Below are 26,918 nucleotides of genomic sequence, written 5' to 3'. Positions count from 1 at the left end.
GCATAAGACGGGGAGTAAAGGGCTCTTGAGTTTTGTAGCCTGATCCTATAATGGTTGCCAGTGTGACTCATTTAATGAGATGAGTGTAGTATGGTTCTTGCCCCAGAATCAGACACAACAGAATCAAAATTGACAAGGTCAATATCTTTTAGGGAACCCTGGGGTGTATGGCCAGGGCATTCACACACAGAATCAAAACGCAACCTTAACCATCTTTATTAATACAGTTAATAGAGAAAAGGAAGCCCCAAACCAATAGCATTAATAGAGTATTAAAGAGATCTTAAATGTTATCTCTTGCATAGCATATATTCACAGGCTTATATTCGCATACCACCAGATCTCCAAGAAAGTGGTAAAAGACAAAGGACCAGCCCTGTTTCTGGCATGCCAAATGGGTTTGATGGACCTGATCCCTAATGCTTGAAGATAGGTGATAGATAATAGCTCTAAAATATTGAAGGGTGAAGGGCTAGCTTCCTCTTCATGTGGGTTCTTGCTTATATAGAGCCAGGGAAGCACCATGAATCGTCATACAAGTACCTAGCCTCCTCTGTCCATATCCAACTTCCTCGCCCTCATAATAGTGGGGTTCCTTTACCTGGTAGGCTAGCATATTAATCCCTATTTGCTCATTACTATATTGCTAAAGCAAGTTTGTGGTTAAACATCTATCAACGATCCTATCCTAAAATATCCAAGCTTAGTATCAGTTCAGTATTCCTGCGATTGCCTTGTCTCATTTTATGCCAACTTTTCTCTTAAGCAAGCTATTCCTAGTTCCCCAAACTCTAGGGTGACTGTTGGGCCACTTGATCTATGCAAAAGGTCATAGGCCTATGCTTCATTTATGCTAATTTGCTTAAGCCAATGTTTTACAAGATGCAGGCCTGTAGGTTCCTTGTGTTACTGCTAGATAAAATCAATGCTAAGCTGGCCCTAAGGGCTAAGGTTTTTAGCCCAGCTCTGACACTACTTCCCCTCTGTGCCTTTGGGCAAATCAATTAGACTTTGTTTATACTGTGATTTTAGCCACCAATGTGGCTCCACTGGTATAAACCATGCACCAGGGGAAACTTTGTGTACACAAGGGGTTTGCACAGTGCAGCTACACTGGCTTGAAATCCCAGTGGAGACAAGATCATGGACCCTTTGCTGACGATGGTCGTTGGTAATGGTTCTAGCGAAACTGGTGCTGAAAGTGGTTTGCCTGCTGATGGAACAAAGCTGTTTTCAGTACTATACAGAAAAGATTCCTAAGACTTGGAGCACTCTTAGATGTGCTCTCTGTTATCATATTGAAAACAGTTCCATACATTTTACAATAGCAAGTAAACTGTTTTCACCCACTAGGACAACTGTTGTCAACAGAAGGTCAGTTTCTTAGCATAGACTGGAACTTAAATTCTCTGCCTCATTTCTTCATCTATAAAACAGAAATAATACAATAACTCCTCACTTAACGTTGTCTCGGTTAATGTTGTTTCGTTGTTATGTTGCTGATCAATTAGGGAACATGCTCTTTTAAAGTTGCGCAATGCTCCCTTATAATGTTTTGCAGTCGACTGCTTTGTCCACTGCTTGCAGGAAGAGCATCCCGTTGGAGCGAGCTGGTGGGGGCTTGGAACCAGGGTGGACTGGCAGCCCCGCATCAGCTCCCTGTTTCCTGTGCGGCAGCCACCTAGCAGGCTATACATTGCTGGGCAGTTCCGGTGTCCCTCCCCCCACTGCTGTGTGCTGCTCCTGCCCTCTGCCTTGGAACTGCTCCCTGGAGCCTCCTGCTTGCTGTGCAAAGGGGTGGGGAAAGAGGGATGCTAATATCAGGGTATCCCCCTCCTCCCACACCTGCCCCCCATCTCCACAGAGGAGGGGGGATACAACAGGACTCAAGACGGAGGGAGCTTCCTGGCAGCAGCTGCTGTCTGAACTTGCTTATCTACTTAAAAAGGCAGTGTACTTAGATGGGGTGAGTGTACTTAAAGGGGCAATGTGGATCCATCTCTGTCACACATTGTGTGTGTCTGTCGCTGTGTGTGTGTGTCTCTCTCTCTCTCTCTCTCACTCTCTCTCGCACAGTGTGCGTGTGTCTCTCTCTCCATGCATGCTGCCTTGTAGAGTGTGAGGCTACATTAACAACAATGTGTTAACCCTTGAGGGCTCAGCTGAGTGCTAGTGCATCATTCAGCAGCAAGGCGTTCCCTGGGAAATATCCCACCCTCTGACTCCACCACTTCAACCAAGCTTCACAACCATCATTGCTGTGTACAGTATTAAATTGTTTGTTTAAAACTTATACTCTGTGTGTGTATATATACATATATGTATATATGTGTATATATAGTCTTTATCTGGTGATAAAATTTTCCCTGGAACCTAACCCCCACTATTTACATTAATTCTTATGGGGAAATTGGATTTGCTTAACACTGTTTTGCTTAAAGTAGCATTTTTCAAGAACATAACTACAATGTTAAGCTACTGTACTTACCTAACTTCCAGGGATGTTGTGAAGATTAATTTAGTGTTTGTACAGGCTTTGAAGATCTACTGTATAAGTGCAAAGCATGAATGATTTTTGAGTGATTCCCTTCCAGAAAAATAACTAAATTGCCTAGTAAAATAGAGGATGGTTATAAAAATGTCATTCTTTGCTCTGTGTGAATTTTCCACTTGGCTTCTCTCAATGTTAGGCCAGGCAAATCTTCAAGTAAATTTGCAACCCAAAGACGGTATTACATATAAGCAGATACAGCTCAATGCACTAGTCAGTAGCTGGGACAGCAGCTTTTTGCAGAAGCAGTATGTGCTGCCCATGCAGAGTATCGGGGCTTGAGAGTTACCTTGACAGTTCCTCTCCTTCAGAGGGTTGATTGGCGTGAACCTGTTTAAATTGGAGAAGGGGATATGCTACCTTGTCCTCCTCGCAAAAATAAGTCCTTTTTGTAGGAGGTGGATGGACTCTACTTGAAGGTTGTCTCAAGTGAGGGAAATGCTCATGCCGAGGTGAGAAGATCCATCGCAAAGCAACGTGGAAAAGGCAGTGATCTTTCTAAACTACTCATGATTTCATAATACCTGGAAAGACCATACAATTTAAAATCCTAAACAGATTGGAAAGTGACCCTTCCAGTGCCACGTCAGCTCCTTTCATTAGGAAATTAACACTCGACTAAAGTATTTCCTGTGACAGAATAGAAGCACTTAGGAGCAAATCCTGTCCCTTCTCAGCCTCTCTGGGATCAAGGGGTCTCAGACATAGAACTAAAGCTGTTCCCTCATGCATGGGGCTGGTGGGCCAGGATTTTAAGAGCCGGTCCAGATAGTGGATACCTTGCATGTTCTGAACTTTGGCTCCTGGAGTGTTGCTGTGCAGTCATATGGAAGGGAAGATGGGTTGGGAGAGGTGGACAGTGTAGGGGGTGGAGCATGGCAGTGGATCTCCCTTGCTGATTCTGTCACAAATCAACAGAAAACAGTAGATACTTTGGTTCCAGTGTCAGTAGCTGTGATTATCCAGTAGTCTTAGTAACTCACCAAATCTTCTCCATTGTTTTTTGGTGGGGATGGAACTGCCTACAGAGGTGTCCTGGAATATTACTGGCCTTCTGAGAACAGGCTGTTATGGTTGCCTGAAACCTGATGGTTCCTGATCTCGGTCTGAGAAAGTGGTAATCATCCAGGATAGGAGAGTGTTTCTAGTTTTCTCAATATCCATATCCTGTATCTTTTAAAGAATACTTTATACTAAAGATATTCCGGCAAATAGTTAATAAATTCATACTTGAAGTATAGCTTTCTACATGTGAAACCTATGGTGGGGATAAGGCATATGTGTTTACTTTATTTTATTTTTATGGAGTTTTCAGATTCCTCCATTTTCTATTTTGCTCATATTTTTAAAAGCACCCCTGCATCAGGCTGACACGTTCACCAGGAATGAAGAAACTGTGAATGCTGTCTTTTGAGCAGCAAGGAGGGGTTGTCTGGGAGACATAAAGCACTCCCTCTTCCTGTGTTGTTCCCAAGCCCTGTTAGCACAGGAATATAACTTCATTTTCACTCTCAAATTATCGTGGTTGGACATTTAGCAGTATTCCATGGGTTTCTTTTGTAGGCCCTTCAGGAAAAACTCTGGAATGTGGCAGCTCCTCTCTACCTGAAACAGAATGCTTTGGCATCAGCTGCTGCAAAACAGGTGAGATTGTAGGATCCATGTCTTCATGAGGGCAAGTCCTCTGGGCAAGGACCTTCCCTCATGTGTTTAGATGTGCCATATGTCTCCGACTATTTAAGTAAAATAGACTATTTTAGTAATCTTGGATTCCAAAAGCAATGTGAATTGTGTGTGAGGTGTGGGATGAATGCTAGGCTGACTTGTATGTAACTCCACATGTACCGAAGATACTCAGGATTGCTTGGATGCTGTTTGTTTGTTTGTTTTAAAAGAGAAAACTACACACACAGCAGATAATTGGGTGATATCTAAATTATGAGTCAACCATCTGATTGAAGATATTATGATTATGTAGCACTCCACATTCAACATATTTAAATGCCTGTGGGAAACTAAAAGCTCTCTGCATGTCGTCTTCAAATGAAGATCTACGTAGGCTGATTTTGTTGCAACTGAGTCTAACTGGTCTGACAGTCGCTTACAAGATCAGCTGTGCTGAAGTCACCATAGAATCATAGAAATGTAGGGCTGGAAGGGACCTTGAGAGGTCCTCAGAGCCTGCCCCCCCTTGCCTTAGGCATGACCAGATAAACCTAGACCATCCCTGACAGGTGTTTTGTCTAACCTGTTCTTAAAAAGCTCCAAGGACAGGGATTCCACAACCTCTCTTGGAAGCCTATTCCAGTGCTTACTTTCCTTACAGTTAGAAAGATTTTCCTAATACTTAGCTTAAATTTCCCTTGCTGCAGATTAGGCCGATTACTGCTTTTCCTAGCTTCCGTGGACATGGAGAACAATTGATCGCTGTCCTTTTTGTCACAGCCCTTAACATATTTGAAGACCGTTATCAGGTCCTCCCTCAGTCTTTTTACAAGACTAAACATGACCAGTTTTTTTAACTATTCCTCTTTGGTCAGGTTTTTCTAAACCTTTTATCATTTTTGTTGCTCTCCTCTGGACTTTCTCCAGTTTGTCCACATCTTTCCTGAAGCATGGCGCCCAGAACTGGACACAGCACTCCAGCTGAGGTCTCACCAGTGCCAAATAGAGCAACGCAATTACCTGCTGTCTTCTTATTTCCTCAGATCTAGTGCCATCTTGGCTGACGGTACTTCCAAGATACGTAAAATTGCCCACCTTCTCCAGTTTCTCTGCTTCAATTTTGATTTCTCTCCCTTTAGTCCCCATGAACATGACTTAACATTTCTTTGCAGTCTATCTCAAACCTATCTTCTCCATTACTTCTTTTACTTGGTTTGTGCATTTTTGTAGTCCGTTGGCATCTTCACTGATAAGAGCGATGTTGTCAGCAAAGTCGAGCTCAAATAGCCTTGAATATGTATAGGCCATATGTATCACTGTTTTAAACCCGCTGCCTATTAATTTCATTTGGTGGCCCCTAGTTCTTCTGTTATGAGAAGGAGTAAATAACACTTCCTTATTTACTTTCTCCACACCAGTCATGATTTTATAGTCCTCTATCATATCCCCCCTTAGTCGTCTATTTTCCAAGCTGAAAAGTCCCAGTTTTACTAATCTCTCCTCATACGGCAGTCATTGCATACCCCAATAATTTTTGTTGCCCTTTTCTGAACCTTTTCCAAGTCCAATATATTTTTTTAAGATGGGGTGACCACCTCTGCACTCCGTATTCAAGATGTGGACATACCATGGATTTATATAGAGGCAAGATGATATTTTCTGTCTTATTATCTATCCCTTTCTTAATGATTCCCAACATTTTGTTCACTTTTTTGACTGCCGCTGCACATTGAGTGAATGTTTTCAGAGAACTAACCATAATGACTCCAAGATCTTTCTTCGATGGTAACGGCTGATCCAGATCGCATCATTTTATATGTATAGTTGGGATTATGTTTTCCAATGTGCATTACTTTGCATTTCTCAACATTGAATTTCATCTGCCATCTTGTTGCCCAGTCACCCAGTTTTGAGAGATCCTTTGTAGCTCTTTGCAGTCTGCCTGGGACTTCAGTATCTTGTGTAGTTCTGTATCATCTGCAAATTTTGCCGCCTCACTGTGTACCCCTTTATTGAGATCATGATCTCAATATTTGTTGAATAGGACTGGGCCTAGTATAGACCTCTGGGAGACACCACTATTTACCTCTCTCCATTCTGAAACTGACCATTTATTCTTACCCTTTTTTCCCTATCTTTTAACCAGTTACCAATCTATGAGAGAGCCTTCCCTCTTATCCCATGACAGCTTACTTTGCTTAAGAGCCTTTGGTGAGGGAGCTTGTCAAAGGCTTTCTGAAAATCTAAATACAAATCTAAGCTTTACCCATGTTTAATTTTGATAAGACCCATGATGCTGCTACCCTGAAAATGACAGAGAGCATGCACAGAAAAGCCAGAACCGGAGACTCCAAATAGAAATAGAGGAGAGAGAGAGCTATTCAGCAACCTGGAAACAAACGTAAGCCGGAAACAAGTGTCTAGTCCTGTTGAGAGAAGATATTGATTATTTGAGTCTCCAGTTAATTAAAATGTAGTAAAGAGACAGCTATCGCTGTCTGTCAGAGCCCACTATGCTATAAACAGCTGTCTCCAGAGACTGGTGGAAACAAAAGTCTATTAGGCTTGTATAGCTTTCTCTAATTGCAATTTTCAGAGTAGCAGCCGTGTTAGTCTGTATTCGCAAAAAGAAAAGGAGTACTTGTGGCACCTTAGAGACTAACCAATTTATTTGACAATAAGCTTTCGTGAGTTACAGCATCCGTTGCATCCGATGAAGTGAGCTGTAGCTTACGAAAGCTTATGCTCAAACAAATTGGTTAGTCTCTAAGGTGCCACAAGTACTCCTTTTCTAATGGCAATAACTTTACTGGCAGCTCTGCCCAGCAGTACACAGACCCCTCGGCTAAGATACTTGGTCTGATTGCACATGCAGCTCACTCCCAGAAAATGAGAGGAGAGGGCAACCTTTCTTATAATGTAACTTGGTGGTACTTGAGTTCAATATGAAGTGCTACTTGCAGAGAAGTTAACAACGTTCTTTAATAATCTAAGCACTTCTCCAATTTATTTGTGAACGTTTTATATGTTACATTATTTGATTATAGTAGAACATCGCAAATGGGATAACTTATTGCCTAAACTTTGAACTATATATTTTAGAGAATCCAGAACGACATGTATATTTGGTTTTGTAGCTGAAGCTTGAAATTGAACGTGGAGCATTCCTGACTGTAAAGTTGATTGCAAGAGGATTGGACACTTTTTAAAAATCAAAATCCAGACAAACCTGAAACTGCCCATTTAGATCTTAAACTCGAACAGGGTCTTTGCGGGTGCTGTTTTCTGCTTACAGTAGGATAGCACAAGAGGTATCAGGACAGTTATTACAGGAGTGGGTTAGTGGACACAAAAAGCTTACATTGTGGGTGGTTTGAGATCGGATGCAGGGAGAGATGACATCAAGAAAGAGAGAGGGATGGGTAAACAGCACATAGACCCCTTCTGTGAACATCCTTGTTTTTGGAAGGTTTCATGCATTGTATTTCTTTTAATTTATTTAGGGCTAGATTCTAATCCCCCTTACACATGTTTGGTACTACCTTATTCCATGAATGGCTCAAGTGAAATTATGAGACTGAGATGCATGAGTAAAGGTCTCTGACTCTGGTGACCACACCCGCACAGCAGCTGAACAAAATCTGACCCCGTTAATCGCATGTTTTTTATATTGTAGATTATGGAAGAAACTTACAAAATGGAGTTTATGTACAGTGGCGTGGAAAATAGACAAGTGGTCATTATTCACCACATGAGACTGCAAGCCAAAGCATTACAACTTATAGTGACTGCACGTACTACTAGAGGGTAAGAATTACCTGCAGGGGAGGCTTCTTGAATTGGGTTAACTGTAAAAATCCAGTTCTCTCAAGCTTGGTTGCAAATGACAAAGATAACTTACATAATCACATGCAAATAACGGGTGTGTTGAGAATGAGATGGTTTCTTCATTTATCTTCAAAGCACCTGCTGAGCTACACAGCATAAAGTCAAGTTATGAACTTGCTAGGAGTGTACAAATCATTTGGGTTTTTTCCTCTGACACAAGGATATGAAATACATATCTAATCGCTTCTAATTTGATGGGGCATCATTCATTTTAGATCTGAAAATTTGGAGTTTATTTAAATAGGAAAATGTCAGATGCATATTAAAAAAAAAAAAAAATACCCACATGTTTATATTAATGGCTTACCCTATAAGCTTGTTAATGAGTCTTTTCTGTTAGAAAAGAAAAAAAAATCTTTTGACTGATTTATTTTTGCAGTGGATGTTTTAGGCACTAGTATTGCAAATACTTAAGCATGTACATAACTTTTATCAGATGAGTGGCCTTGTTTAGTTCAATTTGATTATTCAAGTGAATAAAGTTACACACGAGTTTGAGTGTTTGCAGAATCAGAGCTTTATGTTACGTCTGTACTGGAGCTGGAAGGTGTATGAGGCATACCTGCAGTAGCTCTGATCAAGCTGGTGCACTAAAAATGGAAGTGTAACTATCATGGCATGAGTGGTGGAAGGGACTAGCCATCCCAAGTACATACATGTTCAAGATGCTAACTATGTACTTGGGCAGCTAGTCCCTCCCACTGCTCAGGCTGACATGGTTACACTTGGATTTTTAGTGTGCTAACTCAATCAAAGCTAGTGCGGATATGCCTCCTCAAGCTGGCATATACACCTTCCAGGTGCACTGTAGACATAGCCTTAGTTTGTCATGGTTAGGGCACAATATTAGGAGGCTGGGTTTTTAGTTTTTATTTCCAGCTGTAACACAGAGTTGCCTTGGGAAGTCACTTAACCTATTTGCTTCTCAGTTTCCCATGTTACAGTGGGAAGTTAATACTTTCTTCACAGAGGTAAAGAATCTGTTTAAACGCAAAGATTAATTTTATGAAACTGTCATGCTGGCCTCTCATCTTTAAGATCTTTCACTTTCCACAAGCACAAGATGTTCCAAAATCTCTAGATACTTTTATCATGCTGGTAGGATTATAGCCAGTTTTTTAATTGGGGGAGAAAAATAAAAGGAACCTTTTATCTTCATTTCAGAGTGGAACCCCTTTTTGGAATGTGTGAAAATTTTTTACAGGAAGTGGATTCTTTTCAGAGGTGAGTGTCCCATTGCTCTTTCCCTTTCTATTAAAATATATAATATCAAGAACATTGATACAAAATCCTTTCTCAAGAAAGCTGAAAATAAACATGTTATATGTAATTAATAATCTCAAATAGACTGTCAAACTAATCTTAAACTTTTAAGATATATGTAATTCTAAAAAAATAAAAAAATCCAAAGTTGCCTAGTATAGAAATATTCTGCTCTCGATCTACACAATGGGTTTCGTCTTTGATATCTGGCTTTCTTTGCAGTTCTTATTGCCACCAATGAGATCTGTGCATATAGGGCCTGATCCTGCACTTATTGAACTCAATTAGATCAGTTGTGTAGAATTGGGGTTTTAGCAAAAACAGAAAAGAACCATGTAAGGAGAGAATCACTGGGCAGTTCCAAAAACAGAATCTCTCCTTCCTCCCCGTTTTCATTAATGAATGCACCATGTAGATTATTGAAAAGCTTCTTTTCTTCATTCTTCATTCTTTTCTTCATATCTTCATAAATGATCTGGAGGATGGTGTGGATTGCACTCTCAGCAAATTTGCGGATGATACTAAACTAGGAGGAGTGGTAGATACGGTGGCAGGTAGGGATAGGATACAGAGGGACCTAGACAAATTGGAGGATTGGGCCAAAAGAAATCTGATGAGGTTCAACAAGGATAAGTGCAGGGTCCTGCACTTAGGACAGAAGAACCCAATGCACCGCTACAGACTAGGGACCGAATGGCTAGGCAGCAGTTCTGCGGAAAAGGACCTGGGGTGACAGTGGACGAGAAGCTGGATATGAGTCAACAGTGTGCCCTTGTTGCCAAGAAGGCCAATGGCATTTTGGGATGTATAAGTAGGGGCATAGCCGGCAGATCGAGGGACGTGATCGTTCCCCTCTATTCGACATTGGTGAGGCCTCATCTGGAGTACTGTGTCCAGTTTTGGGCTCCGCACTACAAGAAGGATGTGGATAAATTGGAGAGAGTCCAGCGAAGGGCAACAAAAATGATTAGGGGTCTGGAACACATGAGTTATGAGGAGAGGCTGAGGGAACTGGGATTGTTTAGTCTGCAGAAGAGAAGAATGGGGGGGGGGGCGTGATTTGATAGCTGCTTTCAACTACCTGAGAGGTGGTTCCAAAGAGGATGGTTCTAGACTATTCTCAGTGGTAGAAGATGACAGGACAAGGAGTAATGGTCTCAAGTTGCAGTGTGGGAGGTTTAGGTTGGATATTAGGAAAAACTTTTTCACTAGGAGGGTGGTGAAACACTGGAATGCGTTACCTAGGGAGGTGGTAGAATCTCCTTCCTTAGAAGTTTTTAAGGTCAGGCTTGACAAAACCCTGGCTGGGATGATTTAATTGGGGATTGGTCCTGCTTTGAGCAGGGGGTTGGACTAGATGACCTCCTGAGGTCCCTTCCAACCCTGATATTCTATGATTCTTATGGCTTGTAGCAAATGCCCCAAGATCATAATCATCTCAGATTATTAGCTAACGGATTTAAAAATCTTCTGCAGTTTTTGGCTTCTAATAGGCTGACAGTTGATTTCTCCACTTTTTAATGTGGCTATCACTGTGGTATCTGTGATTGTCCATATGCATTCCACTTCTGGTGTGCATGTGCCAGATGAGATTTTTTGGAGCTTGGGGTTGTGCCTGGATGCCCTTGCTCACCACACACCCATGGGCATAAAAACAGAATGAGCCCAACTGTCCCTCAGTTCCTTGTTACCATCCATGGCTGCAAGACAGATCCCCTGCAATGTCCACTTCTCTGCACACTGTGCAACTTTACTGAGTACATATAATGGGTGGGGGGGGGGAGAAGACACTACATTATGTTACACTAGTATGAATAAAACCCCTCTTATTAGTGTTATGGACTTCCCTGTATGGCTGCAATCAAGCCTTTTGGGTTCAAAACTTGCTCCTGTTGCTGTTCCTTCAAGATGATACAGAAAGTCAGAGAGGCTCATCTTAACTTTTTCTCCTGGATGCTCAGCAAGCGCCGCTGCAGATATGGAGAAGAAGGGCCTACTGGGCCTGAACAGGCTTCCTCTGTGAGTGCTCTAGGAGGAACACCGGCAAGTGGAGGAGCACTTGCCCCAAGGAGTGGTTTCCTTTCCTTCACCAGATGAAGGAGTCAGTCCTCTCTACTTCCACTAAACCTGATGGTTTCAAAACAGTTCAGAAACTTGTGTGTCATGTGGTAGGTAGAGTAGGAATGCCTGTGGAGGTATTGCAGGAGAAATAGCATAAGCTTCTTGACATTCTACTCTCCTCCATGCCCAGAAGGCTGGCCTTGCCAATTAATGTCGGAACCAGCAAAAAAAAATTATGGTAGATCCTGGCATCTATAGCACCTTCCTCAAAAAAGGCAGATATGCACTATAAAATATCTTCAGGTGGGCTTGAATATTTTTATGTGCACCCAGTTTGTGGGACTTGGTAGTAGCAGCTGTGCGTGAAAAATCCAGATAGCAGGGACCCCCAAAAGTGACTCAAAGAGAAGGATCTGAAAAAATCAGATTTACCTGTTAGAAAAAATAATCCCCATTGAGCCTGCAAATTACCAGGTGTTCTTGTCAAAAGTAGATTTACATTAATTGGGACAAGGCATCACAATTGACTGAACACTTTCCTCAAGAAAATAGGGAGGAACTGTTATCTCTTGTAGTTGAGGGACATCGGGTGGCTCATGTATCACTGCAGGCAGCATTAGATACTTCGGATACTGCAGCATGCTCAATCGCCGCCTTCATTGCCATGCACAAGAGTTCATGGTTACAGTCTTCTAGAATACTGAGGGAGGTCCAGACAACAGCTGAGGACCTCTTATTTGAAGGCTGTGACCTGCTCAGTGCTAGAACTGATGAAGTCCTGCGGTCTCTGAAAGATTTGAGAGCCACTGAGTCTCAAAGATTTGAGAGCCATTCCTTGAGTCTGCATGCTGCCCCTAAGCATATTGGGTAACAAAACTTCTCTAGATAAAGGCCCTCCGCATGTTACAGTAGAACCTCAGAGTTACGAACCACAGAGTTACGAACTGACCAATCAACTGCACCCCTCATTTGGAACCGGAAGTACAGAGTCAAGCTGCAGAAGAGACCAAAACAAAAACAAAAAAAGCAAGTACAGTACTGTGTTAAATGGAAACTACTTTAAAAAAAAAAAAAAGGAAGGCAGCCTTTTTCTTCTGCATAGTAAAGGTTCAAAGCTGTATTAAGTCAATGTTCAGTTGTAAACTTTTGAAAGAACAGCCAAGATATTTTGTTCAGCGTTACGAACATTTCAGAGTTCTGAACAATTTCCATTCCCGAGGTGTTCGTAATTCTGAGGTTCTCCTGTATAATTGACAAAGATCATCAGAACCACTGAGGAAGAAGCAGAAGGCCTACTGCCTCTTCCTCTGCTATTGCACACAGCATGTCCCCCTTACAGCAACAAGATTGATGCTGCTGTCAAGAGCTTTACAGAGCTTTGGAGGATCTGTACCCTTTCCCACCTGCCACCCCTTCTAAATCTGAGAGCACTGGAAAGAGTTGCTTCTGGAATTCAGAGGGGAGATGGGTTTTATGCACATTATTTTCTAGTCCCAAAGAAGGTGGGCTGTCATCCCATGCCACACTGAAGATGTCTCAGCAAGTTCGTCCATCATTTCAAATTGAGGATAGTAACTGTCGTTTCCATAATCCCATCCTTGGATCCCCAAGACTGGTTCGTTGCTCTCTATTTACAAGACACATACTTTCATATATCAGTGCATCCAGCACACAGAAAATACCTGAGATTCCAAGTGGACACTTTCCACTACCAGTACAGTGTTCTGCCCTTTGGTCTTTCAACAACACCCGGGGTATTCATCAAGCACTTGGCAGTCATGGCAGCTTACCTCAGGAGACAAGGGATCCCAATATATCCGCACGTTGACAATTGTCTCATTCAAGGAAGGTCACCACAGCAGGTGGTTGATTCCTTTCACCTGATCCTACATCTTTTCACCACACTGAATTTCAGGATCAACAAAGAAACGTTGTCACTGTTGCTGACCAAGAGAATGGCGTTTGTGGGGGCAGTGCTAGATTCCATGTTGGCAAAGGCTTCTCTGTGTCACAGGGGAGATTCAGGACCAAGGAAGATCTCATCAACCAGCTGTAGGCTCACCCCCAAATGTCAGTAAGAATTTGCCTCGGACTCCTGCATCACATGGCTTCCTGCACTTACATCACATAGCATACTAGATGCCTCTCATGAAAGGGTAGTTGAAATCTTTATATTTACGCAGCAGAGATCACTCCCCCAAGGAGTCCTCTCATTCAGTTGATGGAAACACTCTCTGCTGCTGTGCAAAAGAGTACTATTTTCTCCAACTCTGCCAACCAGGATGCTGGTTACAGATGCCTCAGTGCTGTCTTTGGGAGCTCACCTTAAACCACCTTCAGAGGTAGGGCTTCTGGATTGCCAAAGAATCTCATCTGCACAAAAGTGTTCCAGAATGTAGAGCTATTTGTCTAGTGTGCATGGCATTCCTACCCATGCTACAAGGACGATCAGTACAGATGATAGATAACACATAGCAATGCTTTATGTGAACAGCCAAGGAGGAGCATGGTCATCTCTGCTTTGCCAAGAAGCTGGTTAATCTCTTGAACTGGTGTATTCATCACCAAATCATGCCAGTAGGTATGCATCTACCAGGCTTGCAGAACTTCCTTGCTAATGGATCATCATATAATTGATCCTGCAGAGCATCTTCCATAGGTGGGGATACCCAACAGTAGACCCATTTGCTTCAGACTGGAACAAGAAATGCCAAACATTCTGCTCATGGTGCGGTCTGTGCCAGGCTCCCTGTCAGATGCTTTACTCATCTCCTGGACTCCAGGGATAACTTGTGGCTTCCAAGATCCTGTTACTATCAAGAGGATTAAGGAAACTCAAACAATTCAACAGTAATAATCATGCTACCACTAACTTGACCCTGGCAGTTTCAGTATTCAGACTGAATGAACCTGTTAACTCAGCCCCCGACAACATTACCTGTCTTGCCACATAGTGATCTCTCAGAACAGAGGTCAGCTCTTACATCCAGGCCTAGCATTGTTGCATCTGATAGCGTGGTTAACTACTATTAAAAGAAGCTGCTCAGCTGAGGTCTGGAACATATTGGCGCGTAGCAGAAAGGACTCTACTAAACTGACCTGCACAGGAAAACAGAAGAGGTTCTCTATTTGGGCAGCACAACACTGTTTCCTTTAGAAATCCTAATTCCTATTTATTTGCTATCCCGAAAGCATTCAGAGCTATCCATTAACTCTATAAGGATACGTTTAGAGCAGTATCAGCACATCCTCCTATTCAGAGTCACACCATTTTTTCCCACCACCCTGCAATAACTAGATTCTTTAAGGACCATATTCATGTGTCTCTTCCTGCCCTCCCCCATTCCTTTCGTGGAATCTTAATATAGTCTTAGTTTGGTTAATGGAGCCTGCTTTTGAGCCCCCTAGAAATGTGTTCTGTTTAATATCCATTTATGAAAATTGCCTTTTTAGCAGCTGTAATAGCAGATTGAAGGCTAGAGGAAATTCAGGCCCTCATGGCTGGTCCAGTCCAAAAGACAAAGTGACCCTTAAGCCTCATCCTAGGTTTTTTATTAAAATCGTCTTTGATTTTTCATTTGAATCAGATGTTCTTTCTTACACCCCATGCCAACCAAGGGGAAGCCAAACTGCTCACCCTTGATGTAGTTAGGGTTATTTCCTATTACCTTGACAGAAAAGACCATTCACAGAAGCTCCCCTAAGAGATTTGTAGCATTTGCTGATAGGGTGAAATGTCAGGCAGTATCTACCCAGCGACTGGTTTAAATGACTATCTAGTTGCATTAGGTCATGCGATGACTTAGCTAGATTAGATCCACACAGACAGGTTAGAGCCCACTCGGGCTTGGGCCCAGGCAGCTTCTCTGAGAAGCATACCAATTTTTTCTAATGCTGAAACCGAGCTTGAAACTTGTCCATTTATTCTGATATTTTTAGAATGTTTCTGTTGTCACGACAGAGGTAATAAGATAAAGCTGAAGCAATAAGTGGTTTGACTGAGCAGCAGAGTCTCATTGAATGACTGTAATAAGCATTTGATTTTTGTTCAATATATTTTTAACACGCACAGATGTTTTATTTCTGAACTGCCCCATATGCAAGACAGCTTTGTGGATAAGCTGCTGGATTTAATGCCCAGACTTGTGACCTCCAAGCCTTCAGAAGCGGTGAAGATTCTGCAAACAACGCTACGCCAGAGCACCTTCCTTCACCTTCCTCTCCCAGAGCAGGTCAGTAATCCATAGAGGAATGAAGAGCAGCCCCAGGTTCTAGAGTTAACCCTGTCCTGGTGGAGCAGGAGGCTTTTATGGCCTATTCGGCTGGCTAGTTATGAGGGATATTTCTTCAGATATTGCACAGTGTTTCTAGGACTGTCCTCAAAAAGTTAAGGAGCTTGAATAATTTTTAGATAGTGTCAGGAATTTTTAAAAGTTTACATCGTGTTTTCTTAGATGTTTGTCTTATCCTTTCCACCCTCCTCCCTTTTCCTCCCAGATCCACAGAGCTACTGCAGCTATTATTGAACCTGCTGGTGAATCTGATAACCCTTTGAGGTTTACGTCAGGACTAGTGGTGGCATTGGATGTCGATGCAACTCTGGAACACGTGCAAGACCCTCAGAGCACAGTTAAAGTTCAGGTAATGACTGATCCTTCCTAAAGGGAAACAAGAAAGTAAAGTCTTTGAAGAGACGTTTGCATTTTCCCCTGATGCGCACCATAGCAATATTAGTATTTCTAAATTATAAATAATTGTGTACTTTAGTAGCAGTGAGGAATTTTTTTGTGTAGCTAAACACAACAGTACATTTAGAGACTGGCCTGACCCACAGAGTCCAGATCTTCACTTACCCAGAGATGGTAAGAGTTTGGTTTGAGCCCATCTCTTCTTACATAACAAATATGTATGATATGTTGGATCACAACACGGGTCTGTCAGGAACACTGTCATGCCACTCTCAGACTGCAGACTCTTCAGATGGTGCCACCTTTTGTATTCAAAAAGCACCTAGCACATTGTGGACATTAGCAGAAACAACTAATAAACGCCAATAGAAAAATCTGTACATCCCAGTGGGATGAATGAAATTATGGAAGCGGAAGATGCTCTTCTCAAGTGTGTATATATAAAGATATAAGCCCATTGCTCTCCTTTGAGATAAGTAACTAAACTGCAGGAAGGGAATTTATTTTTTTAAATGTCACCAAGAGGATGCGTGTGGAATGATACTAAGTAGATTATATAGCCCTACAGAGTGTTCACTACTGGACGGTTACCCCCGTGTTTGGTGCAGGGGAGAGTACCACCTTCACTGTATCTTTTGTATACCATGGTCCTGAGTGGCTGGTGTACAGCCAGCTAAACTAGAGGATATGGAATCTCATCAACAAGGCATGCTACGCATTCCTGCCTTCCTAGTGGTAGCCAAAAAGTACCCCCATAATGTGTAAATTCCAAGTACAGTAAATGTTGGATTGTTTTGCCTCTTTTTCCATAGGTATTATATCCAGATGGACAGGCACAGTTAATCCACCCTAAACCAGCTGACTTTCGAAATCCTGGTCCTGGAAGGCACAGATTGATAACTCAGGTTTACCTTTCTCATACTGCCTGGACAGGTAAGGAATAATCCGTGTGAGTTCATATGCTTAAATGTTGCTGTATCTTTATAAAGAGGAATGTATCTCGTTCTGCCTCAGTGGTTTGGTACATAGAGTGTAGCTCACACACAGGAGAGAACCTTTCTGGGGGGTTGCTGTGGATTCTGCAATTGCCATTGCCTCCTCCCACTGAGCTTCCACATCCTAGAGGAATCTCCTTCGTATCCGCTTGACCCTGCAGGTACTTGCACTCCTCTGGGTGACTGATACTATTGTTAATTAACCAGAGGGGCTGCTGTTTGACACAACACCTTCACGGACCTTGTAGCCTTTAGAATGGGACACCAGAAGCTAAACTGGGGTCACCCCTCTCAGCACAGAGCATTGGCCCAAGACCTCAGAATGTACTGAGATCCTGGAAGACCGGAGAAGGGCTAACGTAGCGCCTGTAAAAGGGGGAAAAGGAGGAGCCAGGGAACTATAGACAGTCAGCCTGACCTCAGTACCTGGGAAGATTAAATCTCAGGAAAAATCTCCTCACTGTAAGAACAGTAGGACAGACACCTAGGGAAGTTGTGGAAGCTCCTTCACTGGAGGTTTTCAAAAGGAGGCTGGAGCCATCTGTCTTGGATGGTTTAGACACAACAAATCCTGCATCTTGGCAGGGGATTAAACTAGATGATCCTTGTGGTCCTTTTTCACCCTTTGGTTCTAGGATTCTCCTATTCTAATTTAAATGCAAGCAGTTGTGTTAAAATGATCCTAGTAATTCGTTGGTCGAGGTCATGGCAGACAACTTCTGGAACTGTGTGTACCCTACGTAGTAAATGTACGGCTGATTTATGTTTGCACTTTTCTATCCCGGGGGTTCTCAACCTTTTTCTTTCTGAGCCCCCCCACCCCCCCATCTATTAAAAACTCCGTGGCCCACCAGTGCCGCCACAACTGGTTTTCTGCATATAAAAGCCAGGGCTGGCGTAAGGGGGTAACAAGCAGGGCAATTGCTTGGGGCTCCATGCCACAGCGGGCCCCACAAAGCTAAGTTGCTAGGACTTTGACATCAGCCCCAGGTGGCAGGGCTCGGGTCCCTGGGATTCAGCTCTGAACAGTGGGGCTTCGGCTTTCTGCCCTGGGCTCCAGTGAGTCTAACACTGGATCTGCTTGGTGGACCCCCTGAAACCTGCTCGCGGCCCCCAGAACCCTGGTTGAGAACTGCTACTCTATGCCATATAAAAAGGCATTTATCCCTGATGAGATCTGCGAGTTTGATATTAATGTTCACTATTACTTGGCTTTTCATTTGCAAAGTGCTTCAGCAACTGGCAATACGGGGCTCTAGTGTCTAGACCACCAGCACAGAGGTTGGATGTGTCCAATGTCTGATACCAATACAAGATCAATCATATGAAAATTCACTTTCTGTTTGGTATTTTGTTGTCCAGTAATCTGCTGACTGTGTATTGCATGAGTGAGTTAGTTTGTTTTTTTCTTTTCAGAGCCATGTCAGATTGAAGTGAGGTTACTACTGGCATACAACTCCAGTAGGAGCAAGGCGTCCACTAGACTCTCAAAATCCACCTGGATTGACAGCATGGAGGCTCTTCCACCGTCTGAATGTGGCATTGAGGGAACCATAGCATTCAGCAAACCTGTCAAAGTGTATATAATGCCCAAACCTGCCAGACGGTGAAGTCAATCACTAATAGACTTTATTTGCGGGATTGTTGGGTTATATGTAAACAAATTGCTATGTTCAAGATAGTGAATCAGACCAAAACAGTGTTACCTTTTAAATAAATTTAAAAAAAGGGTATATCAGAAGAAGACAAAATAACGAATGGCATCCCCTATCAAAAAGCTGGTTGATTTTTATAAAATGTACCAGATTTTGCAGATGGTTGTGAATGGTTACATTGAATACACAAATGGTTACATTCAATACACAGACATTTCTAAATCAAAGCAACAAAAACAAGACAATTCCTAATTAAGATTGGCATTCCCTCCATTAATATTCTCACTGGGCCAAATTTTGCAGTCCTTAGTTCCTACCTAGGCAAAACACCCAGTGGCTTCCATGGGAGATTTTTCCTGAGTGAGTGGTAGATACAGCTGGCAATATTTATTATGCAAATCTATAGTAAAGATGTAGATGCGTATTACAGTCTTATGACGATAAATCAGGCAGAGTTTTAGGAATGTCTAGAATGTGTATTTGTGCATTGGTCCTTGTATGTCCAGTAAAAATCCTTCTCTAAAGAGCTGTCATCCTGGCGCAGGAGGTACTTAGTTATATAACTTGGGCTGGCTTAAACATTGTGCACCGTATTGAAGTTAGTGGCATTGCATGGAATATTAATCCATGCCACGTTTGGGGTGTTGTCTGTTTTTAAAACAAAAAATCTGTCACCAACAATGAGACTTTATTTTGCATACTTAGGTTCGTTACCTAACTTAGCAATGCAACAGCCGTGTAAAATCAGTGACTTACTTTCCTTTCCCTAACATGACAGGGAGGCAATATATATTTACCCAGTGAACTTAAACTCTTCTTCTCAACTTTGTTTTGTGTCTCTCCGTATGAAGAATGTGTGCCAGTGGCCCAGGCTTCAGAGTTAATAGCTGTTTTGTTCCAGTATAATGCAGACTGTTGCTGGAATCTTGTGCTGAGCTTATCTTGCTATGGTTAGATAACTAGCCTTTTAGTTTGTGCAACTCTGCATCAGTGTTGATAGTCAAAGGTGTTATACGAATAAAATAATAACCAGCAGGATCTTATTAAAGGGGAAAAGGCAAAATGCCACATTTATTGTAAGTACAGAAAGAATCATAGTAAGCAGTTAGTTATAGCTATAACATTCCATTCAATTTCATAATTATTCTCACACACACATACACACTCTGCAAGGTTGTTATCATAGTTACCAGCCTTAGAGTTGCTCATGCCAAGCCACTGGCCAGGGGGCCTGGACATGAGGAGGGAGCAGGGCCTTGTCTGATGCTCCTGGAAGTTGGTTTGCAGAATCAGACCCCAAAGTTCTCACTTTCTAGAGTCCATTTTTATAAGAATTTCTTCCTATGCCAGTCTATGGGCATTGCTTCATCATGCTGTTGCTGAATCAATCAGCAGATTGCACATTCCTGATGGTGCCGTGCTGCCAGATGTTATCTTGTTCTTTGGTTCTCCCATTCTTGAGGCTGCTGGGTGGATTCCAGTCTGCCCTCCGGGGGTCCTCTGGTTATTTCCACTTGACGCCTTCTTTAGCCGATGGACACTGGATTCTTAGGCTGGTGCCTCCCTGATCATTCAGTTATTATCCACACCAAGCATCCATCCACATACATCCTCTATCTCTATTTTAATCACAATTGTTAACAAAGCAAGATGAATACAACAAAAGGACGGGGAGTCTCTGGGTGCTGTTTCTGTTGTTACAGAGTATTGCTTTGAGTCTCTCTCTGTGTGAGTAGTTGTTGTTTCAAAGAATTGCTTTGAGAACAGATTTTGTCTTAGAATGTACTAACACAATTAGTAGCTTGCAAGTTTCACACATAGAGGCAGAGAAACAGTACCAAAAACCAAGAGACCTCTTGATTAGTAATACCCTGGAATTTAAACTATGGGGAATCAAACTAATTTGTGATTTTAATACAGAACTTTTTTAATATGATCCAACAAAGGAACTCTAAGATCTGCTTTAGTAGCTGGTCATAGTCAGTTAAGTGCTATTGAGCTACGTTGTGCCTATCCTTTGAGCAGGTACGCAAGTGGTGGAATCAAAGGCATAAGGAGATTTACCTAAGGGACAGGCACAGTTTGCAACCCTTCAGTCAAGGAGCAGGAGGATTGTTCTTGGCTCGTGTCCACTGCCCAATGCTCTGGGAGGTGCTATACCTGCCTGAGAGATGCTTCTGTTGGGAAGGTGTCTCTGCACTGCTCTGTAACACAGGGCTGTGCCTCCTGTGATTTCCAGCTGTGTCGGATAGGAGTTACTGGAAGCACTTAGCCCAATAGCCAAATGTTGCCTGTGTTCATCAATTATTTGTAAAAATGTGCATTTGTAGCAAGTAAACTGAATTGTTAAGAGATGCTTTTTCACTTGCATACAAATTAACATAAATAATTTTGCATAAAATACCCTTTAAGCGTGCTTTTCTACAATAAAACTGAAAACCCCAACCTAGCCAGTTTCTATTTATTATAATAGTTAACATGTATTGTTGTAGGGGTTTGTGCTAATGATGAGAGGTCACTACTTGTTTAGACTAAGATATTGGCATGCTTCAGGAGTTGAGGCACAAAGCCAAATGCCTGTAACCACTTAGCTGTATTAGGTATTCCTGAATTAAACCTCACTTCATAACATTATTGCTCTTACAAATTGTTTTTATATTTCACCTTTAGGGCCCTGGTTTGAAAACAGCCTGCGTCTGTAGCAACAGAGTTACCAGCTAACTGCTGTATGGCGGCCTAAGTTCAGTTCCCAGCGGACAGGGTTTGATGTACATCTCTTATTATGAAGCTGTATCCTGGGCAAATTCTTGATGTATTGAGCTACCTCCTTACGGATGTTCTTACACTTGTTTTACACTTCGGCAATATTTGTATAGTTTGTCATCCCAATAAAAAAATTGGATTCAATTTATGTCCATATTATAAAAGCCACCACAATTGATACCCTCTCTGGCAGTCAGAGCTGAGAATCCAAGGACTGAATGAGCCATGGAGAGTGAACTACCCAATCAACCTTAAAAGCTGTCCTGCCATGTAAGGGTGAAGCCTGTTGTTGGGCAATAGAAGGAAGCTTTTGACAGCTACTGCCTCTTTCATATAAACCATCGTGTTCCATTGTTAGTGAGATGCCTTGCAGGAGTACTGTATTTAGAAAGGGGGAAAAAAAACGTTACTTTTGTTGTTCTGAGCTATGGATAGCCAACTGGTTTAGGACCATTGATTAATCAGGTTCTCTCTTCTGGAAATGTCATATTGTAAATGGAGAGCTGGGCATCCTTTTCTTATCGCTAAGCATTGTAATGAAAATGTTCTGATTAACTCAAGGAAGGTAATGACATGATGGAGAATCCCTTATTCTTACGTTGGGCTAATGTTAACAGTCTGCTACATGGTATGTAAAATATGAGACCAAAGTGTCCTTTCCTTCCCTCCCTTGCCCATCTTGGTAAGGAACAAGGGTCAGATTTTCAAAGGTATTTAAGCACCTAGGAATGCAGATAGGTGCCTAGTGGGATATACAAAACGCACCGAATATGTCTCTTTAAGCACCTAAATATCTTTGAAAATCTGGCCCTGAAAGACATTGGCAAAACTACAGATTTGTAAAATCATAAAACTTCAGAAGGAGAATTAAGATCCAATAGTTTGTTTCCTTGCTTCCCACTGTATGTTCTCCAGTTCTGAATGATTTGACCAATGGGGCTTCCCCTGTCCTTGTGAGATTATTCCTTTATTAGTCCTTAAAGTCTTCCTGGTGCTCATCTTCTATTTTTCTTTCATTTCATTACTCCTAGTTCCACCTCATTGCAAAATCCTAAGGAATTCTCTCTCTTGGGTGTCTTCTGCCATTCAAACAGATGGCAACTAATCTCCTTCTGTCATTGTTTGGCTCAGCTAGGGCTGGTTATACACAGATCACCCTTTAAAAACCCAACTCAATTGCTGTGGCTCCAAACACTTTTTTGTTACATTGGAATTTAGAAAAGAGCATCTATGTCTTTCCTAGCATCAGGCTGACAGAACTGAGTATCGCCTATCATAGAGCGGGAGGGACTGTAGCATGCCTGTGATTTTACTTTTGACTCTCCTACTGCCTTGTTTGCACTGCACACTCACTTATTTTATAGTTTGCTATCAGACCTCGTTTTCTTTTGGTGCTGTTGCTTTTCTAGGCTTTTCCCTCTTAGTTAACCTGTTCTGAGGATTATTTTCACCCAGATGTTATCTTACACTTTTCTGCACAGATTTCTGAGCTGTCCAGGTCCTCCTACTATGTCTTTCATTTTATGGGTGTTCATTTTATGGGTTAACTCCTGCTAACTTACTTAACATATCAAACTCTTTCTTTTAGGATATTGGCTCTATGTCTTTTTTTGTATTTGATACTATTCAGGGTAAATTTTTTCTGGATCCTTTTTCTCCTCAGCTCTGAGACATTTAGGCTCTCATCCTGGGATATGCTGGAGACAATTCAGACTTTTCCATGAAGCATTGGGACTTGGCCATACCACTTCTGGAGTCATGTCAGCTCTCCGACCTTATTTGTGGACCTTTCAGTTTAGGGACCCCTACCCTGGTGCAGGCTAAGAAAAGAGATGGATCTCTTCTGGGGATGAGCAGCCTTCCCATAAGAGGGAAAAGAGAACCAAAAAGGCCATGCATGCACACGTGTGTGCAGCTCTGATCCTTCTTTTCAGTGAGCTCTAGCTCCTTCCTGGAAGAAGGGGCACTTGTTTCAGATCACAGTAACACTGAGCTAGACAAGCAGGAGAAGGTTTTCCTGGGGTGACAAAGTTCCTCCTCTGCCTTGGTGGGTCCTGTGCTTATTGGCGGATTTGCTTGCCTCAGAGATTCACGGCAGACCTCAGTTTGGCCACTTTTGCTAGTGGCTCAGACCTGCCGTTCACTCAGCTAATTTCATCACTGGCCAGCATTGGAAAAAGGAAGAACAACAATTCCCACAGTTTCTGCTGATCCACCCTGTGTGTGGGGGAACAGCTCAGAGATCTTCCCCTCTGGTGGAACCCACAGTCCAGGTCAACTCCTCCTGTGTCTGATCAAGATTTGGAAGGTTTGGGTGGAACCCAGGCCCGCCCTCTACTCCAGGTTCCAGCCCAGGGCCCTGTGGACTGCACTGTCTAGAGTGCCTCCTGGAACAGCTTCATGACAGCTACAACTCCCTGGGCTACTTCCCCATGGCCTCCTCGCAACACCTTCTTTATCCTCATCACAGGATCTTCCTCCTGGTGTCTGATAATACTTCTACTCCTTAGTCCTCCAGCAGTACGCCTTCTCGCTCTCAGCTCCTAGTGCCTCTTGCTCCCAGCTCCTCGCATGCACGCCACAAACTGAAGTGAGGTCCTTTTTAAACTCAGGTGCCCTGATTAGCCAGCCTGCCCTAACTGATTCTAGCAGCTTCTTAATTGGTTCCAGGTGTCCTAATTAGCCTGCTTGCCTGAATTTGTTCCAGCAAGTTCCTCCTTGTTCTGGAACTGCCCCTGTTACCTTACCCAGGGAAAATGGACCTGCTTAATCTGGGCCTAATACATCTGCCTTCTTACACTCTCCTATAGCCCTCTGGCCTGGAGGGAGAGGGCTGCTGCTCCTGCTGGTGCTGCTGCTAGGCCCTGGGCTCTCCCTGCTGCTACTGCTGCTGTTACTGCTCCCCTGGCTGGGCCAGACACCCCCCTCCCCTTCTCCGTTACCTGGTTGCTAGCCAGCTGCTGGACCCCCCACCCTTGGGGCTGCTACTGCTCCAACTGCAGCCCCTTGAGGGGGGAGCCTGCTGGTCCGCTCCCTAGAGGAGGGAAGTGAGGCCCCCAGCCCAAGCCGTTGCTGTCGTGGACACCACCACCACCTGAGACGGGTCCTTTCTGCCTGCTCGGACCACCAGCTGGAGTTCCTGCTGTGGAGTCTGCTGCCTGGAGCTGCTGAAGCCCCAAGGAGGAGAAGAGGAGGACCATCTACCAGGGGGGAGCACCTCGAGACTCTGCAGACCACTGTGGAAGGGGCCTTTTGAACTGAGTGACTTTCGAACTGTGCTCTTGTGGGGGGTGGGATTATTGTCTCTGACACAGCCCCGTGGCCCATCGAGATGGGAAGGCAAGGTGCGGACCCCCAATGGGGTGCTCGATGGGCTGGCGCAACCCGGCCCACCTCAAACCCTGGGGTAATAGGGGGTGGCGGAGGGAAGATAGCAGCCCCTAGTGGGTCCGGACAGAGAAACACAAAGGCCGCTCCCTGGGGGTCATTTGCTGGAAAAGGGAAGGAGACAGCCCCAGGAGTGGCAATAACATCGCAGAAGGTATAGGGGATAGGGACAGGGTCGACATCGTGGTAGGGCCGGGGTTAGGGACAAGGGCAGGGGCAGAGGTGAGAGTCTGGGCTCCAGAAGCCAAGCAGCTGGGTGGTGGCACCTCCCAGTCAGCCCCCTCTCCACCCCCCAAACTCTTGAGCCTCTCAGCAATGCCGGGCGCAGGCTCTATGGTGGGTTTGGCAGCCACGGCCTCAGGAGGTGGACTGTCTTCTGTAGGGCCCCCACCCGGAAAGGAGATCGATTGCTCCACACCAACGAGGCGTGCCCCTGTGGCTTGGGTCCTGGCCGCGTGGCACTGGCCGTGGCCTTAACAGGCTCGGCGGCCATCAGCAGGGTGCCTTCTGCGGCCGGGTTGGTGGAGGAGTCCAGGGGCTCCTCGGAGGTGGGAGCGGAAGCAACGGTTAGGGGGAGGGAGCATGAGGAAAGGGGGGCTGGAGTGAGGTTGCCCAGATCGAGGCCTGCTGGCAAAGGGTCATCCTCCCCCTGGGTGACCAGGGTCAGACCCAGGGCCTCGATTTCCTCGTAAATGGAGGGGAGATCACTTTCCGCCACCCCGGGATTCTCCCCGCCAGCACCCAACGCGACGGACACCTCGGGGCTCACAGGGGCTTCAGATGATGCTGCGGCAGGAGGGGCAGGAGGTGCTGCCACGTCTTCCCCAGCCGGCACCGGTGGGTGGGTCGCACCTGTGGGCAAGGCAGAAGGCTCGGCATCAATGTTTCCCTTTCTGGTTTTCCGGGAGGCCTCCGCATCAGATGGGAGGAGCGGAGCTCGAGCCTTCCGCTTGCCCCACTTCCGCTGTACTAGGGCCCAGCCCTCCATGGCATCATCTGGGGGCTGGCTTGCAGAGGTCGTGTCAGGGGGCAAAGGCGATGGCTCAGGGACTCGGGAGGGGGTAACGGTGGGGCAGCAAAGGGAAGAGAAGATTCCCCCTGGGGTGGGCCCTCTCCTATGCCCAGCAATACCCCACCACACCCTCCTCCACAGGCCCTGCCAGATTGCACGCAGCGGAGGCGGGGCTCTCCCGCTCATCTGGGTATAGTGGGGGGAGGTGCCCTGTAGAGTAGTGCACCCGGCAATGGGCCCCCTGGCAGGGGACCAGGAACGACCCCTCGAGCGCCTCTCCGCCACGCGCCGCCGGCGGCAGTTGAAGCTGCACCTGCCAGCGGAACGAGAGGATGTGACGGCGGGCGGGGTCTTTGCAGCCCAACGGGAGAGGGCTGACAACAGAGATGGGTTTCCCCAGGGTGGAGAGAGCAGGTAATAAGGCGACATTGGGAAGAAAAGGAGGGACAGAGCTCAGGACTAACCAGACGCCCAGGTCCTCTAGCGGCTCTAGGGGGACGAACACGCCCCCCACCGCCAGGCCCTTCTCTACCGCATCCTGAGCGGCGGCCTCCCATGCTAAGACGATGACCTTTCCGTACATTTTGGAGGCCGCCACGATGGCTGTGGGCCCCACCACCCTCGCCAAGGCCCGCACGCAGGTCTCCCCCAGGGGTGAGGCGGGCACCAGGAGGCAACGGACGCCGTGCTTCCTGGTCAAGGTCGGGAAGGGGCCCCGGCCGCTATAGATGGTAGCGGAGGCGGCAGGTGGGAGAGATGAAGTAGTGGCAGGCGGGGAGGCTGTCGCCACCTGGACGTACGCCCTGGGGGCTGGGGCACCCATAGAGCTGGTGGAGGGAACAGCGGGGAGGGACGCCGCAGCCGGTGGTGGGGCAACGGCAGGGGGGGCAGCCCCTGCCATGGAGGGCTTGGTCTTTTTTGTGGGGCCCTCCCCGCTGGCTTGGGGGCCTTCTCCAGAGGTGGAGGGGGCGAGGGACGTGGCAGCAACGG

At 44.7% G+C, this 26,918-nt stretch overlaps 1 protein-coding gene across 4 annotated transcripts in view; it reads left to right on the top strand.

Annotated features, from left to right (window-relative positions):
* Positions 1 to 21,673, top strand: part of INTS4 (integrator complex subunit 4) — a 61,332-nt gene extending 39,659 nt beyond the window's left edge. For 3 of the 4 annotated variants that reach the window (XM_077807276.1, XM_077807271.1, XM_077807292.1), the window contains 8 exons: positions 4,115 to 4,195; positions 7,893 to 8,023; positions 9,269 to 9,328; positions 15,501 to 15,660; positions 15,926 to 16,069; positions 16,929 to 17,049; positions 18,528 to 18,717; positions 21,437 to 21,673. In XM_077807276.1, the coding sequence (XP_077663402.1) occupies positions 4,115 to 4,195; positions 7,893 to 8,023; positions 9,269 to 9,328; positions 15,501 to 15,660; positions 15,926 to 16,069; positions 16,929 to 17,049; positions 18,528 to 18,717; positions 21,437 to 21,449 (900 nt within the window). In that variant the 3' untranslated portion in view covers positions 21,450 to 21,673. Of the gene's footprint in view, positions 1 to 4,114; positions 4,196 to 7,892; positions 8,024 to 9,268; positions 9,329 to 15,500; positions 15,661 to 15,925; positions 16,070 to 16,928; positions 17,050 to 18,527 lie in introns of all 4 variants that reach the window. The other variant, XM_077807284.1, reaches the window with a different exon arrangement.
* Positions 21,674 to 26,918: the final 5,245 nt, after the last annotated feature.

This window comes from Eretmochelys imbricata, chromosome 1 (genome assembly GCF_965152235.1).
Source record: "Eretmochelys imbricata isolate rEreImb1 chromosome 1, rEreImb1.hap1, whole genome shotgun sequence".
NCBI lineage: Eukaryota > Metazoa > Chordata > Testudines > Cheloniidae > Eretmochelys > Eretmochelys imbricata.
This window is presented reverse-complemented; position numbering and strand designations above follow the sequence as displayed.